Genomic DNA, 15,058 nt, shown 5'->3' on the forward strand with positions numbered 1-15,058 from the left:
AGTTATATATGTTTGGTCTAGGCTGATAAGTTAGAGATGTATAATTCAAAATAGGTCTGTAGCTTTGATTTTAAATACCTGGCTAGTGAATAAAATTTTCATTTGATGTGTTACACAGAGTATTTGGAAGTTTGCATAGGTTGTTGTAATCCAAGCACCAGTGATCAGAATATTAGTAATGTGAAAAATGGATGGGAGGGGAAGAAGCAAAGAGGGTCAGTCTTAACTTTTCAGTTGAATATTCTTCATTCTAGTGATATTTTATATATACATGTGTGTATATATTCTTTTTCAGAGAATGACTAATAGTAGCAGCTCCCCAAGCCTTCTAAATGACAGTGCCAAGCCATACGCAGGCCATGGTAAGACGTGGTTCCTTTTCCTCTTTTATATTTGTATTTCTGACTCTAAAAACAGTATGTCCCTTGTGGAAATTTTGAACATTATGGACAGGTGTCAGGAAGAAAATAAAAAATAATTGATTATTTTATATTCAGAGAACTATTAAGATTTGTATTCCTGACATATATAATACATAATTCTTAAGTATATATGTACATAATAATACTTGGATTACATTAAATATATTTTTAGTGGGTGTTTCTTGATAATTATAAATTGAATTCTCTTGTTTATTTTCATAATTTACTGAACTATTTTTGTTCTATTCTTTTAAAAGAAAAATTAGGCCCTGGCTGGCATAGCTCAGTGGATTGAGCGTGGGCTGCAAACCAAAGTGTCGCAGGTTCGATGCCCAGTCAGGGTACATGCCTAGGTTGCAGGCCATGACCCCCAGCAACTGCACATTGATGTTTCTCTCTCTCTCTTTCTCCCTCCCTTCCCTCTCTAAAAATAAATAAATAAAATCTTTAAAAAAAGGTATTTAAAAAAAAAAGAAAAAGAAAAATGAATTATACTCCAATATTTGATTATATATATGAATCTGTGTTCATATTTTGAGTTATTTCTTTTGGAAACATTCTTAGATACAGAATTATTATTTCAAAGATTATAGACATTTTTAAGGCTTTTGAGGTAGAAGTTCCAGATATCTTTTCCTATTTTATTTTATTTTTTAAAAAATATTTTATTTATGTATTTTTAGAGAGAGAGGAAGGGAGGGAGAAAGGGAGAGAAACATCTGTGTGTGGTTGCCTCTCATGTGGCCCCCACTGGGGACCTGGCCTGCAACTCAGGCACGTGCCCTGACTGGGAATCGAACTGGCAACCCTTTGGTTCGCAGGCTGGTATTCAATCCACTGAGCTACACCAGCCAGGTCTTTTCCTGTTTTAAAAATAAATGTTCAAGGGTGATTTTTTAAAAATATGTAACAATTGAGTATTAATACTCTGCATCAGCAACATGTTAACAATTATTAAAAAATGACATCAAGAGTTTGCATGCTTATTTCCTGTGATAGACATTTTGTGCGTGTGTGCCAGTTCTCTATCACTATTTGGAAATTTCATTCTTTATTTCTCTTGCTGTAGAAAACTATAACAACATGTTGTTAATATATTGAATAAAATTATTAGAAACTAATTTGTATATTATAGTATTTTTTGGCATTCCCAACAAGTCTATATGCTGATTTTTATACTCTATTAAAGATAGCATAAAGGATAAATAATATTACCTATTTTAAGTGCCTTGAATGTATAAGTTACATAAAAATATCTATATCTTGCTATTTTATTAGTTTCTTTCTGTTTGAATTATTAGTTATGTTAAATTAATGTTAGTCTATTGAAGGACTGTACTAGGAAAATTGAGGCATAAGCAGCCAAAGATATAAGCAGCAATCTTTGTGTACTGCATTGTGAAGAAAATTAAGGTTTCTTTAAATGAGACTATGTACTATATTTTTAAAGGATTTTACAGATAATTTAAAAAGAAACATAAGATTAACTTAAAGGTCAGAAATGAAGATAAAATATTTTAATGTATGTCATGCACACCTTTTCAGAAACTTTTCTGACTTAGGTTTGTAATTTCTGGCCATAAAGTAATAGAACTCTGAATCTATAAAATTTTCATGTTTGTGTTTTACATTTTAATTTATCCTTTTTAGTATTTGAGAATATCAAGAATATCAAGTATTTGGTGATAAACTTAAAAATATGAACTATTTTGTAGAGTAGATGGTTATAGGGCTTTGCCTGAGTATTAAAATCCAAGTCTGATCACTCCAAGTATGGGTGACTGACTACCTTCCCTTTCATCCCCCCCTTTTTATATTTTTCTCCTGATTTAGTCTCTAAACATTTATTGCAGGTAGACTTTCTTCATAAACACATTCCTAATGTGCTTATGACATGGTTAAGAGTCATTTTTTTTTTTCTCTCTGTTTGATTTTTCTTTTAGTTTCAAGCAAACAGAAGCATCCTAATCTGCATAGCTTCTGGATAAATGCTTACTATTATTAGCTAAATGAAGTATTCTTCAATTTGTGTTTCATTCACTCAGAAAATATTTGAACATCCATGCTATGTGAGGCATTGAGTGAACTCTTAGTGTAGTATGTGATTATCATTAGTTTTGTAAGCATCGCAAAGCTAAGCATTTATTATTAGATCTGTGGGTTATTGGGGTTGTGCATGTGGAAACTTACGTAACTTACCTTCCAGATCCTCTAACTTCACCTGCTTCATCCTTGTTTAATGACTTTGGTGCCCTCAACATCTCTCAGAGAAGAAAGGTAGGTGAAATTGAAACTTTGAAGCTAAATGGAATGTACAGGTGATATTGGTGGTTATCTACATCATGGTCAATATTCTTAAGTGGGGAGAGGGCTTTTAATGGGCTGTAACATTTTTCTTTCTTTTTGCTTACCCTTTTCTTTGTTATATATCCCCTGTATGTAGAATTTCATTTCATCTCTGTACATGGAATAGAAATGTTTTTGTGTAAAGGCTTGAAATCCTTTGGTTTATTTTTGTTCATATTCCATATTTAAGATACTCTCTTTTTAAGATAACATCGACTTTAATGTTGTAGTTGCTGTTGATGATTCATTTTAGGTATATTGATCATGTTTTAATATTATTTTCTGACTGCTTTGTCTAACTTTCAATGATTTTTTTTGCATAATTTAAACTGCTCATTACAAAGCAAACTTAAAAATCTTCAACTTTTCATAATTGGCCCAACTATTTAAAAATAGTTTAAAATTTCTTTTCCCCCCATACATTTTTATTTTATTATATTGAATTTATTGGGATGATGTTGATTAATAAAATTAAAATCTCTTCATACTAGAAATTTAATGTAGTTTTATTTGGAATTGAGGTTGACAGACCTTGCATAGATTTTTTTAAAAAGATTTTATTCATCTTTTTATAGAGAGGGAGTGGGAAGGAGAGAAACATCAATGTGAAAGAGAAACATCTATTGTTAGCCTCTCACATACCCCATATTGGGGACCTGGGCTGCAGCCCAGGCATTGCCCTGACTGGGAATCAAACTGGCCACCTTTTGGTTCACAGGCTGATGCCCAGTCAACTGAGCCATACCAGCCAGGGCAACCTTGCAGATGTCAGGTAGCAATCTTGATAGATTTTGAGGTTTGTCATAGGGACTGATTCTGTGACAGGTAAAAATTGAAACTTATTGTATTTTGATGCTTTTGAGTTGTAATGAGAATTATTATGTTAATACTAATAATCGAGGGGTATTTGGGGGGGTTAGGATCAATAGCAGTGAAAGATATTCAGGAGGTTGTAAATCTTGGTAGAAATTACTATAAAGTTAATAATAATTCATTTTCCTAAGTAATAAAAGAAAGACCCAAAAGAGGAGAATATTAATTATAGAAAACTGATAGAAGCTTAAGGTGCTTTTAGTAAGTATCTGATTAGAGGGTAGTATAAAATGAAATTCAAAACAAAAAATTTATGGGGTCAGGTATGAATTATATCAGTACCACATATACTTAGTATTATCTCTATTTTGAAACAGATGAGAACAAGGAGGTAATTAATTATAAAATGCTTTTAAGCATCTAGATTTGATAGACGAAAATATATGGGTTTGACTTTATAGACTTCCTTGTAGGCTCTCACCAAGAACACATTTACCCTTGCTTTATATACAATTTATATAATTTGAAATATGTAGTTTCTAAATCCACATAGTACAGGTTGAACAGAGTTGGACACAAGCAGGCTCATTGGCAATAGTGAGAAGTGATAATGGACAAAGCCTGTCAGTATGGAAGAAAACAGTAAAATGCTGAAGAGCAGAAAACAACCTAGAAATCAAGTTATCAGGACCTATTGGGTTGGCCAACCCAAAAGTTTGTTTGGTATTTTCCTTAAGATGGCTCTAGGTAATGCTTAGTTTTCTTTAACTTCATTTAAAACAATTTTGTTAGATTGTATTGTGACAGCTGTCATCTCAGTATGCATTTAAAAAAATGAAAATTGGTAAGTTTTTCTGTAGGCATTTTAATATTGAAGATAGAAGAAAGTAAGCAACATTTTTGGCATATTATGCTTTACCATTTCAAGAAAGGTAAAAATGCAACTGAAATGCAAAAAAAGATTAGTGCAGTCTAATCTTGTGGAGAAGATGCTGTGAGTGCTTTGCCAAGTTTTGTGTGGGACATTTTTCACTGGATGATGCTCTAGGGTCGGCGAGTAGACCAGTTGAAGTTGATAAAATCGAGTGATCAAATTGAGACATTAATTGAGAACAGTCAACATTATTACCACACAGGAGATAGCCAGCTTGCTCAATATATCCAAATCACTGAAGTTATTGGTGAAAATGAAAAATGTGTCTTTTATTTTATGAAAAAAAAACATATGACTTTTTGGCCAACCCAATATTTAGTTTATGGGGAAAGAGAAAGCCCGTAAGTGGTCTCAGGTGTCCCTGTAATGGCCTTTTCACAGCCTTGAATTAATAATTGGTTAACTTTGATAAGTAGCATTTCTGATGTATGAATAGAAAGTTAAAGTAGAATGGCAAATACAAGTATTCCTAATATGGTGGTTTAGTTCATTGTATCTTATAGCTGAAATATATGATTTAGAGCTACTGATGTTATTTTTGAGAAAATAGTAAAAATTTCTGGAGATCAGAGAAAGGAAGATACAGTGCCTATTCTTTAAAAATGCATTTAGTAAAGGAAAATAATAAAAAGGAAATGTTAATACAAATGCGACCTCAGCATTTGGAGAGAGATTAGAAAATACCCTAATGGAAGCAGATTAATGTTAGTGAAATGAATACTTTGCTGCAATTTTTGAGGTCCTGGATCTCTAGCTTTATAATCTTGGGCCACCTTTCTTTCCAGACTGTAATCTTCACATTCGTGAACTGATGAGCATGGCCTGGATAATTGCTTTCTTTCATCTCTAAAAATTCAGTGTCTTACTAAACTGAAAGAGCCTCATGTGTCAGTCTCTACTTAGAAGTTCAGGGTTCACAGAATATACAGGGTCTGGCAGAAGTAACTCGGCTTGGATGTGGTTAGTAGGGTAATAATACTGGTGTAGTAACTTACAGTTTTAATTGAATATTTCATCTAAAATGTCATGGTATGCTTGAGTGTGATATTGTGATGTTACAGAATTACATGCTTATGATTTTGTAATAAAAGATTTTGTAATAAAAAGGTGTTACTTGTGCTAGACTCTGTATTTTAGAAGGACCATATTCTCTTGCCATTTACATCTAAAAAAAGTATGTAGGGGCATAGAGTTTTTCGGTAGTGGGCTATATGTATATATTCTGTAATCTATGAGGGTACAGGGTGCATATATTTTAAAATTATTAATGGTTGAGTTGAGAAGGGTTAAAATCTCTTGGTATTAGAAATACTCTTGGCATAAGAATATTGCAAACTAAACATTGTGAACTGAGGGCATATTATTTTGTTGTAGTAATTTATTGTGTCTGTTTAATGATGTAATTTTAGTGGAAATAACTCAAATTTATGTAGAATAATTCTGTGTTGACCTAAACAGGCTATCGTGATTACTCAGTGATATTTTATTTTATAATGATATTGGAGAAGTAGTAGTTAGGCCATGCTTACTGTTTACTACTCTTTCATAGCTTTTGGGTAAATTTTTTTCTGGAAATCTCAGTTGGACCAATCCCTGGGCCAGGCATGTTGCCTTTTTGCATGTCAATGTGTGAACTATTGGGCTCAGATCAGTTAAGTATTTTTAGTGTAGGCAGCCTTTCATGTGCTATCTGGAGAATTTAAGTATGGATTGATATTTTTCCTACTTCCTCAAATCTAATCGAAGAGACAATACATGAACGTACTAGAGAACATTTATACAGCAGCATGTTAATTAGTGCCAATTTAGATATCTGATGGTTGCTAAGAAGCAGCAAGTTCTCCAGATCCAGAACAGTTTATAGTGAACTTGTATAACAGTTTGATAATACAGCACCATCGGAGTATATGATCATTTTTTCTAGCAATTCATCTTCATTTTATAAAAGAATAGAACCATGATATAGAGAAAAATTTTTTAAAGTGATCTTTCACAATTAACTTTTTTTTCACATTAGAAATACATAATTGTATAAATAGAACAAGTAACTACTATTTAATGTTGGCCAAGGGTGGTGGTGGTGGAAGAAACTGAATTATGACTATATAGCCTGTGGGGAGTTAAGCCCCCAAAACACTGGAGGTGGAGTTTTCTTGAAAATTGGAGTTAATGTATTAGATCAATAAATGAGGAGAACTTAACAGCAAGATAGATAAGGTTGAGAACTAATATGATAGGAAAAGACTTGAGAGTGAATCACAAATGTGATCTAGTCAGCAGTACAATTTTTGGTAAGAAATCTTTTGGGAAAAAATCTTTATAGTGAAGTTAGATGTTGAAGTACAGTTTCTTAAATGAAGTTATTGAGTACTGTGACATCTTGCTGACTATACTTGGTAAGCTTGTGAGTTTTTATGCAGGGCATCCCCGGATAATTGAGACAAATCTTAGGAAAAGTTTAAAAGTTAGTGTCTGGCATTCTTGGCTTCCCCTTTTATATCTTTCTTGACCCTCTCCCCCACTCTTTTAGTCATCTATCTAGTCATTATCCTATTCAGCTTCCTCTCTCCCCACATAAAGGCATAAAAGCCTTTAGTGCCTGTCATTTACTTAATTGTGCTTTAGGATTTTATTTCCATCATTATACAACTTTACCTAGGTATTTGTGCATTGTGTTTCTAATAGTGGGATAACAGATTTTTAGTTTTGTAAATTTTTTAGGCTTTCATAACAAGCTAAATTCTTGGGGGTTAGGGGACAAATTTCTGAAGTATTATGTTTATTTTTGTGTTCTTGATTTTAAAGCTCTGGTAGGATAAGGCAGGGAAAGTCAAAACGGCTGGCTTATCTCATAGTGTTTTGTTTGTGAGGAGATTTAGGTGGTGTAGGCCCAGTTCTGGATTATTCTGCTTGAGGGGAAAGTTCACTGGCAGGACTTTCTCTTCCTTCCCTGTTTGTCTCAGTTTGGAACCTCCTTCCCATTGTTCTCTCTCTTAAAAGCGGCTGTCCCTAGTCCTACAACCTCTATTACAGACTTTACTGATGATACATATTGTATGTTTTCTGATTAATTTGACATTTAAAGTTTTTCTTGTAGCATTTCTGTTCTGGTGTCTTCAAAAGATGATTTTACATTATTTCTACTCAAGGGAATAAAATATGAAATGACAAAGAAACTGGAAAACATTTATGGTAGAGTTCTTTTATGGAGAAAGCTAAAGGTAATCTAAAAAGGTAATCTAGATGTAATGTAAATCCTTCCTTAATCCTTCTGGTTAGGCCCAGTTTGGAACATCTAAATATTCAATATATTTTCTCAAATATTGGTTTCCTTAGTATTTAGATTTCCAGGTCAGCCACATCAGTATCTTTTTCCTGTAAATATTGTGAAGTAAGGGTTCTGTGAAAAATTGTGTTCAGAGTTCCAAATTAATACACTCAGAGCTATTCTTCTTTTGCTGAAATAAACTCCACTTTTGTTCACCTGCATTTGCCAAGCTGTGGGAATGTGCACTATCCGACTTTAGCCAAATGTAGAGGAGGTTTTAGATTTGGAGATACACAATGGCCCCTTATGGTAGTTGATAGAGTTGTTAGAGTCCCAAGTTCCCACAGGGGAGCACCTACGTATGGATTATTTTGTGTAGCTTGCTCAAAGCCTGTTAGTGAGTGTTGATTTCTCTCAAACAGCAAACAGTAAGAAGAGTAATAACCCAAGAGTATTGACAACTGAGTAATGATTAAGGTTTTAGAGTTTGGAGTTGGATGTCAGGCAATCTGAATTGAAAGTTAAACCTTTCTGTTTCTTCATTTGAAGAATGAGAGTAATACTTAGTACTTACTATGGAGAGTGGTATGAGGATATTCCCTGTCACCAAAGTGCCTACTAAATGGCAGCTGTTACTGGTAGTAATGTGGTGTTAGCCAATCCTTTCTAGCCTAATTTATTTAATTGTTGTTGAATAATTGTCTGTTGCAATTCATTCTGGATGCGGTTGTATTAGGATTGTCCACTGGAAGAGCTGCTCTGAGGATATCCATCTTTTCTTAGAGGTTTTTAGGGTGCTGCTACCACAACATTGCTTTTTGCCTTCTTCTGCATAGCTTCTCAAACATGTTCTTTAAATTTGGTGAAGATCCATCTGGGCTTTTTTCACGGTATAGTGACAGACAGAAACTTGATTTCATTTATACTCACAATGATTTTCTGTGGCTGTTCCAGGTAGTATGGTAAACATTATTCTTTTATAGATGAAATGTTTTATGTTTTATTATTAATTACCCCAACAGTTCTTTAAGAGATTTTTTTTTGCATTTTACAGATTTAGAAATGGAAGTTATGAGAGCTCAAAGTAATTTACCAAGAATAATATAGATAATATTTAAATTTCAGAGGAAAAATCTCTCAAGGACAATATAAAAAGGGTAGGATTACTGGGTACTGTGTTAAATGGAAAATGGAGAGAGCTAGTGGAGATACCGGTAATATACAGAGGAGGAGATGAGACATTGATTGGCTTGTGCCTGCTGCTTTTTCCATTTATGTGGTTGTCTTTGTAAATGTCTATAAACAGAGTTTCTAGGGCAAGAATATGTAATTAAATTTTTGATAATTGCCAGATAATTGCCAGCATTTCTAAAAGAAATGCTGCATAAATTTGCATTCCTACTCATAAGTTCTGTTTTTTTATAGCTTTGAAAACAGGTGGAAAAATATTCAAATCCTTGTCATTTTATAAGCAAAAATCCCTATTGTTTAAATTTCATTACTGGTGTTGTTGAACTTCTCTTTTGTGTTGTAGTGTTCCTTTCATGTCCTTTGCTCATTTTCTGTTGGGCTATCCTTTTTTAATTCATTGTTAGCTCTTTGTGTATTTGATTTAAGCCACTTCTGTCAGATGTTTTAGCCTATTCCCCCCATTTTGTTTTTTGTCTTGAATTTTACCAGTAATTTATGTTGTCAGTTTTGAATGCCATACTTATTCTATCGTTTATTAAGTACATTTTAAAAAAGCAAAACATTAAGCTCCTTTTTGTTAAAATAACACCTTAATTTCCTGTTTGGTAAGTTTGTGATTTTTGAATTGAAAGGACTGTCATTGTTTTTGTGTAAATGAATCTACTATCATTTTTATTGCTGCTAATCTATAGTAATCAACTTCCCTTAGCAAATGGGCATGTTCTTTTTTTTTCTGCATTTTAATTGTCAGAGTTATGGTTTACCTCCACTCAGTCTATTCTTTTCTTAAAATGCTATGCAAGTAACATTAGATTTAAACTTGTTTTAAAATACGACAGTTCCTGTAAACAAAGCTTCAGTTTCGACTGAGTTAGAACACTACATGTTGAACTTCCAAGGTTAAGTTTAGGTAAAGATGTACTTTATCTAAACAAATTAGGAGTTCAATTATGTACTTTCTGTATTTTAATTGGTACTTTGTGTGTAGTGACTTCTTGGTTTTGTTGAGTTAAGAAAGGGCTTTCCAAATTTATGATTGAAAAGGAATTTTCTACTGATTTTTAAAAAGATCTCATGAGAGATATTTGTATCGGAGGCTTCTTTTTTTAAGTGTGTGGTGCTTTTAGTGTGTGATACTTTATTACCATATTTAAACACCTGGACTGAAACAGCATGCCTTTTATATATAATATGTAATATTGTCTAGTTTTAGCTTTGGGAATTTTGAGTTAGTTTTTACCTAATAATGATAGTTCAGTGAAACCATGGTGCATTTACCACTTTGACCTATAAACTAGTAGATCATTCTGAGATTATCTGATCAGCTTCTGTACATCCCGCTCTGATCGTCGCATTTACAAAGTATAGTAGCTGATAGTAAGAGCTTGGCATCTCTGGTGATTCTCCCCATTTTTCTAGGAAGTAGGGGTTAGGAATGAATTCTCAAAGATAAAATTAGGATTTTCACCCACAAACATGTTAGCTCGAGTTTTAAGCTAAATTTAACCAGAGCTATGTAATTTTCCCCAACTCTGTTTAATTCCCAAGATTTGTTCTCCTTACATTTTGAAAATGGGGAGGGAGAGCTGCTTAAGTTATTTCTTCGAAGTCTCTGTAGTTATTTTTTTCTCTTTGATCTCATCCATGCCAGTTAGATTCAGAGAGAGATTGATTCATTTAGGAATTTCGCTCATTTAAGGATTAGCTAGAATAATGTTCAGATTATAATAGGTTAAGGAATATTATAGAAGGTGGAATAGATTTCTTGGACTTGGAGGCAGAATTCCATAGTTAAGAGTACAAGCTCTGGAGCCCAATCTTACGTTAGTTGTGAGATTATGGGCAAGTTATTTTAACCTCTTCTAAACTTCATTTTTTTTGTCTGTGAAGTTGGTATTATAATAGAGCCTTTCTTATAGAATTATGAGTATTAAATACGTTAATGGGTATGAAATGCTTGGCATAGTGCCTTGTGCTTGTCAAATGGTGGTTGTTGTTACACTCTTCTATTGCTTATGACCGTAATTTAGAAACAGGCTTATTTGTTTCTGAATGTGTATAAGATTAATTTTTATGAACCACTACCTTAGTTTAAATTTAGTTATAGTGAAGAGCATTTTGAAGATACTCAACTTGAAGATTAAATTTAAGCAAGGATACGTGTATAAAGAAATCAGAAGGGAACATTTTCTTAATGAGCAAATAGACATTTTAGCATGGTGGTTTGTTTTGATAAGGGACTAAAATTCATATAAGAACTTTTATGATTATTTCAGTTGATAGTTCATTGTGGAAATAACTTTCATGACTTAAACACTTTTATTCACTTTCACTTAAAATATTTTAATAATTTGGCATGATATTTTATTTCCTCACATCTTGTATTCTGGTTCCATTCTGAAGCAAAAGAATAAAAGAATTTGTAGTTTGGTGTTTCAGTTCTTTAGAAATTGAATGTGATCTTATTTAGCAACAATATACCAGCTGGTCATTTTTTATGACAAAATGCCATTGTAACATTGAAGTTTTAAGAATAGAAATAATGACTGTTTCATAGGTTTTCTTAAATATATGTAGATAACACTGGGGTACTTTCCCCCCCAGGCTCTGATTCACAGTAGAGCTTAAAAATACGTGTGTGTGTGCACGTATGTGGATCCCATTCTGCTGTATTTCATATAATTCATGTCAGTGTTTACCTAGCAGTACCCTCTCTTTTCTTTGTCTCATCCTTTACATGATTTGTGTATTAACTTCATAAAATAGAAAGCCTTTTTTATTTATAGATGCTTACTTATCCATGAATCTTTAACAGTGACTGTCTGTTTTTCCATAGACTTATTTTTTGTAGACGTACTCACCCACCCATCCCATCCTAATATTGTCTTTATTTAAACAATGAAAATGTAAGGAACTTAATATAAAGGGTCTGGCAGAAGTAACACCATTGGGTGTGGTTGGTAGGCTACGTGAATGTCTCACACGAGATGGACAGCATAGAACATTTTACCTAAAATGTCATATGGTGTGCTTGAGTGGGATATTGTTATGTTACAGAATTATATGCTTATGATTTTGTAATAAAAGATTTGGTATAGATTACCAGCAGGGAATTATTTGTGCTGGACCCTGTATTTTCATGAAAGGCCCAAGGTTTATAATAATTCTTGGGTTTACTATTCTAAATTAATTAGGTCTAGGAGCCTTTAAAATCCAGGTGTTTTAACACACCTAATTAACTAATAAATTAGGTAGAGGTAGTTCCTGATTATATGGAAATTAGTTTGATTTAAAAGATTGAAATGGTTTTAATTATTTTGGGGTCTATTTTTTTCCACTGAGTCTATATTGACCACTGACGACTAATGGAATTATAACTTGTATTTATTTCTCATCATTGCAAACATTTTAAAATATCAGGATATTTACTTAATTGAGGGAAGACCATTGTGAACCAGAAGAGGCTATAAAAGAAATGTAGGTTTATTTTCAAATAAATATATAGTAAATTATAGGCCAGAGGTTTCTATTGGTGGACCCTTGGGATTGGCAGGAAGTAGGTTGCTGAGTTGTTACTTCAAAGGATAATGAATTAATATAGTCATTAAACATTATTTGAAGGGAGATAATATTTCATATATGGGTACTACTGTTTTCCAAGTATGTGAAGATACTCTGATTCATAAAATGCAAATCATTTTAAAGTGTTATATCCATAGCAACTTTAAATCATATTGTTTCAGAGTACAAATAGTGAAAGCACAGTTACTATGTTTTGGATGTCCAGAGGAGGTTCTTAAAAATCAAAGTCTTGGAAACTTTGTCATGGGATAACAGTTTGATTTTTCTCATTTATTACTAATGATAGATTATGTAATATAGCATGTGGTTGGTGTGAAGCATTGTAGAGATGAGGTTATTTTGCAGTTTTACTAAAAGAATTGTGCACTGAAAATTAGTCTGTTACTTGCTAGCTTTAACTACATTTTCTATGCAAACAGTGTTTATAGGCTTTTATTTTGCTAGACTGAATTTTTAGGGGTATGAATAGAGCTTATTATTATTTTTCTAGGAAGAGCAAAAAGCCTTATGCTGAAATGTTGAGTGAATGAATGAAAAAAGGTGTGTGTGTGCACGTGGAATTAAAGCAGTCCTAAAAATTAGTTTTTATTGTTCTTTGACATAGACTAGAGATTTATCTTATTTATTTATTTATTTATTTTTAGGAATGAGAGTAGATTTCCTTTAGTCCTAAACCACTAGAATGGGGTTTTATAAATAGGGCAGGATTTTTGAAGAGCCAGGGCTTTAGGGGCTATGAGTAATGGTCTTGAAGACTCTAAGTATCTTGGTCAAGATATAAGAAGTTGGGTTGTAGAACTGTTGAACCACTGTTCTTTTTTATTTTGGAGGTTGACCCCAATTTCCATTTGCACCATTAGTTGTTGCTCATCTAGGTCTTTTTCTCTGACATTCTCTAGAACCTTACTTCTCAAAGTGTGGACACCAGACCTGCAGTACTAGCAGTCTTGGGAGCTTTTTTGGAAATTCAGAATCTCAGACTTCATACTATGCCTACTGAGATAGAAAATTTATTTTAACAAGATCTCTATGATTGATATGTTTGTTACAGTTTGAGAAATACTAATCTAGAATACATTACCAGACTTTTTTTTTTTACCATTGAAAACTTTAATTTAAGCCCAAAGTTTTTTTAAATGCCCAATAAAAAGGGTAAGGTAAAAGTGTTTTCAACTATCTTATGCAGTTTATTTAGATTTTGTGAAGAATGATAAAAATCAGTCACTTCTGCAGTGAATCTTGAGACTTAAAGTAAAAACTGTTTATATGTGTGTGTGTGGGGGGGAGGGAGCATGTGTGTGAACACCAGTTGCAGGCTCTGCTGTATATTTTACTACAGGAAGAAAAAGATGGAATTTTGATGTACAGTATTGACTTACAGGGAGGTGGAACAGAAAAGCTGGTTATTTACCAATGGGACGTGTCATTCTGAAATGCTTGCACTTCATAATAACTAGTAGGTTGGACTGACAGGGCTATGAAGGGAGGATCAACAAGGGAATCAATCTATCTATCTATCTCTATCTATCTATCTATCTATCTATCTATCTATCTAACCATCGAATTCTCAAGATTTGTCTGGGAGAGGATTTCTGGAAGTTAAGGATAAGGGAAGTAGAGTGGTTGCTTTTATTGGTTCTGGATCTTATAGAACACAGAAAACGTTAGAGGGTTAACTTTAGGGACAAGCAAATATTTCCCATAAAATTCTTTTTACCGCTTTTTATTTTTTCACCTTCCATTTGATTTCTCCATTTCCCTTGGTTCCCAACCGTTTTTGTTTTAATCTTCACTCGATGATATATTTGTTCATTTGAGAGAGAAAAAGAGCAAGAGAGAGAATCAGACAGACATCAACAAGAGAGAGAAACATGTCATTGGTTGCCTCCCATACGTGCCTGACTGGGAATCAAACCTACAACCTTGTGGTGAACAGGACGATGCTCCAAACAACTGACTCACCCACCCAAGGTTCCCACAGTTGATTTTAACCTAGCAGATTTTCCTCCAACCATGCCTTAGCTCTCTATTCCCCATTTGAATTTCCTGAGTTCACATCCTTTACCTAGACCAGTGAGTCTCAAATGGGGGCCATTTTGATTTTCCAAGGGAACATTGAAGATACAAGAGTTATTTTTGGTTGTCATAACTGGGGCTATGGTACTACTGGCATCGTGGGTACAGGCCAGGGATACTGCTAGGCATCTTACAATGCACAGGATAGTCCCTCACAACAAGGAATTATCCAAAGTTTATTGATGAGGTTGAGAAACTCTCACTTTGATTATTGCCAGAATGCAGTAATTTGTCTACCTGTTTCCAGTTTAATTCCCATTAAGTTTTCAAGAGTTTCTGGCACCCATGGTGTGAAGTCTAAACTCCTTGCCATAGGATATAAAACAATTTAAGGTTTGTTTGTTTTTTCTTTTTATTGCTTTCAAGCCTCATTTTTGGCTCTTAAAGTCATCTCTGTACTAATAGTAGACTCAGTAACACCACAGT

General features: G+C 33.4%; 1 protein-coding gene across 6 annotated transcripts in view; it reads left to right on the forward strand.

The window, feature by feature from the left end:
• Positions 1 to 15,058, forward strand: part of PAN3 (poly(A) specific ribonuclease subunit PAN3) — a 137,859-nt gene that overhangs the window by 24,476 nt on the left and 98,325 nt on the right. For all 6 annotated transcript variants that reach the window (XR_006786398.1, XM_045844737.1, XM_045844738.1 and 3 more), the window contains 2 exons: positions 296 to 362; positions 2,629 to 2,699. Coding sequence is in view for 5 of the 6 variants with exons in the window: in XM_045844737.1 (XP_045700693.1) it covers positions 296 to 362; positions 2,629 to 2,699 (138 nt within the window). In the remaining variant the exon portion in view is untranslated. The remainder of the gene's footprint in view (positions 1 to 295; positions 363 to 2,628; positions 2,700 to 15,058) is intronic.

The sequence above is a fragment of the Phyllostomus hastatus genome, unplaced genomic scaffold (genome assembly GCF_019186645.2).
Source record: "Phyllostomus hastatus isolate PE091 unplaced genomic scaffold, TTU_PhHast_1.1 phas_contig_41, whole genome shotgun sequence".
NCBI classification, from domain to species: domain Eukaryota; kingdom Metazoa; phylum Chordata; class Mammalia; order Chiroptera; family Phyllostomidae; genus Phyllostomus; species Phyllostomus hastatus.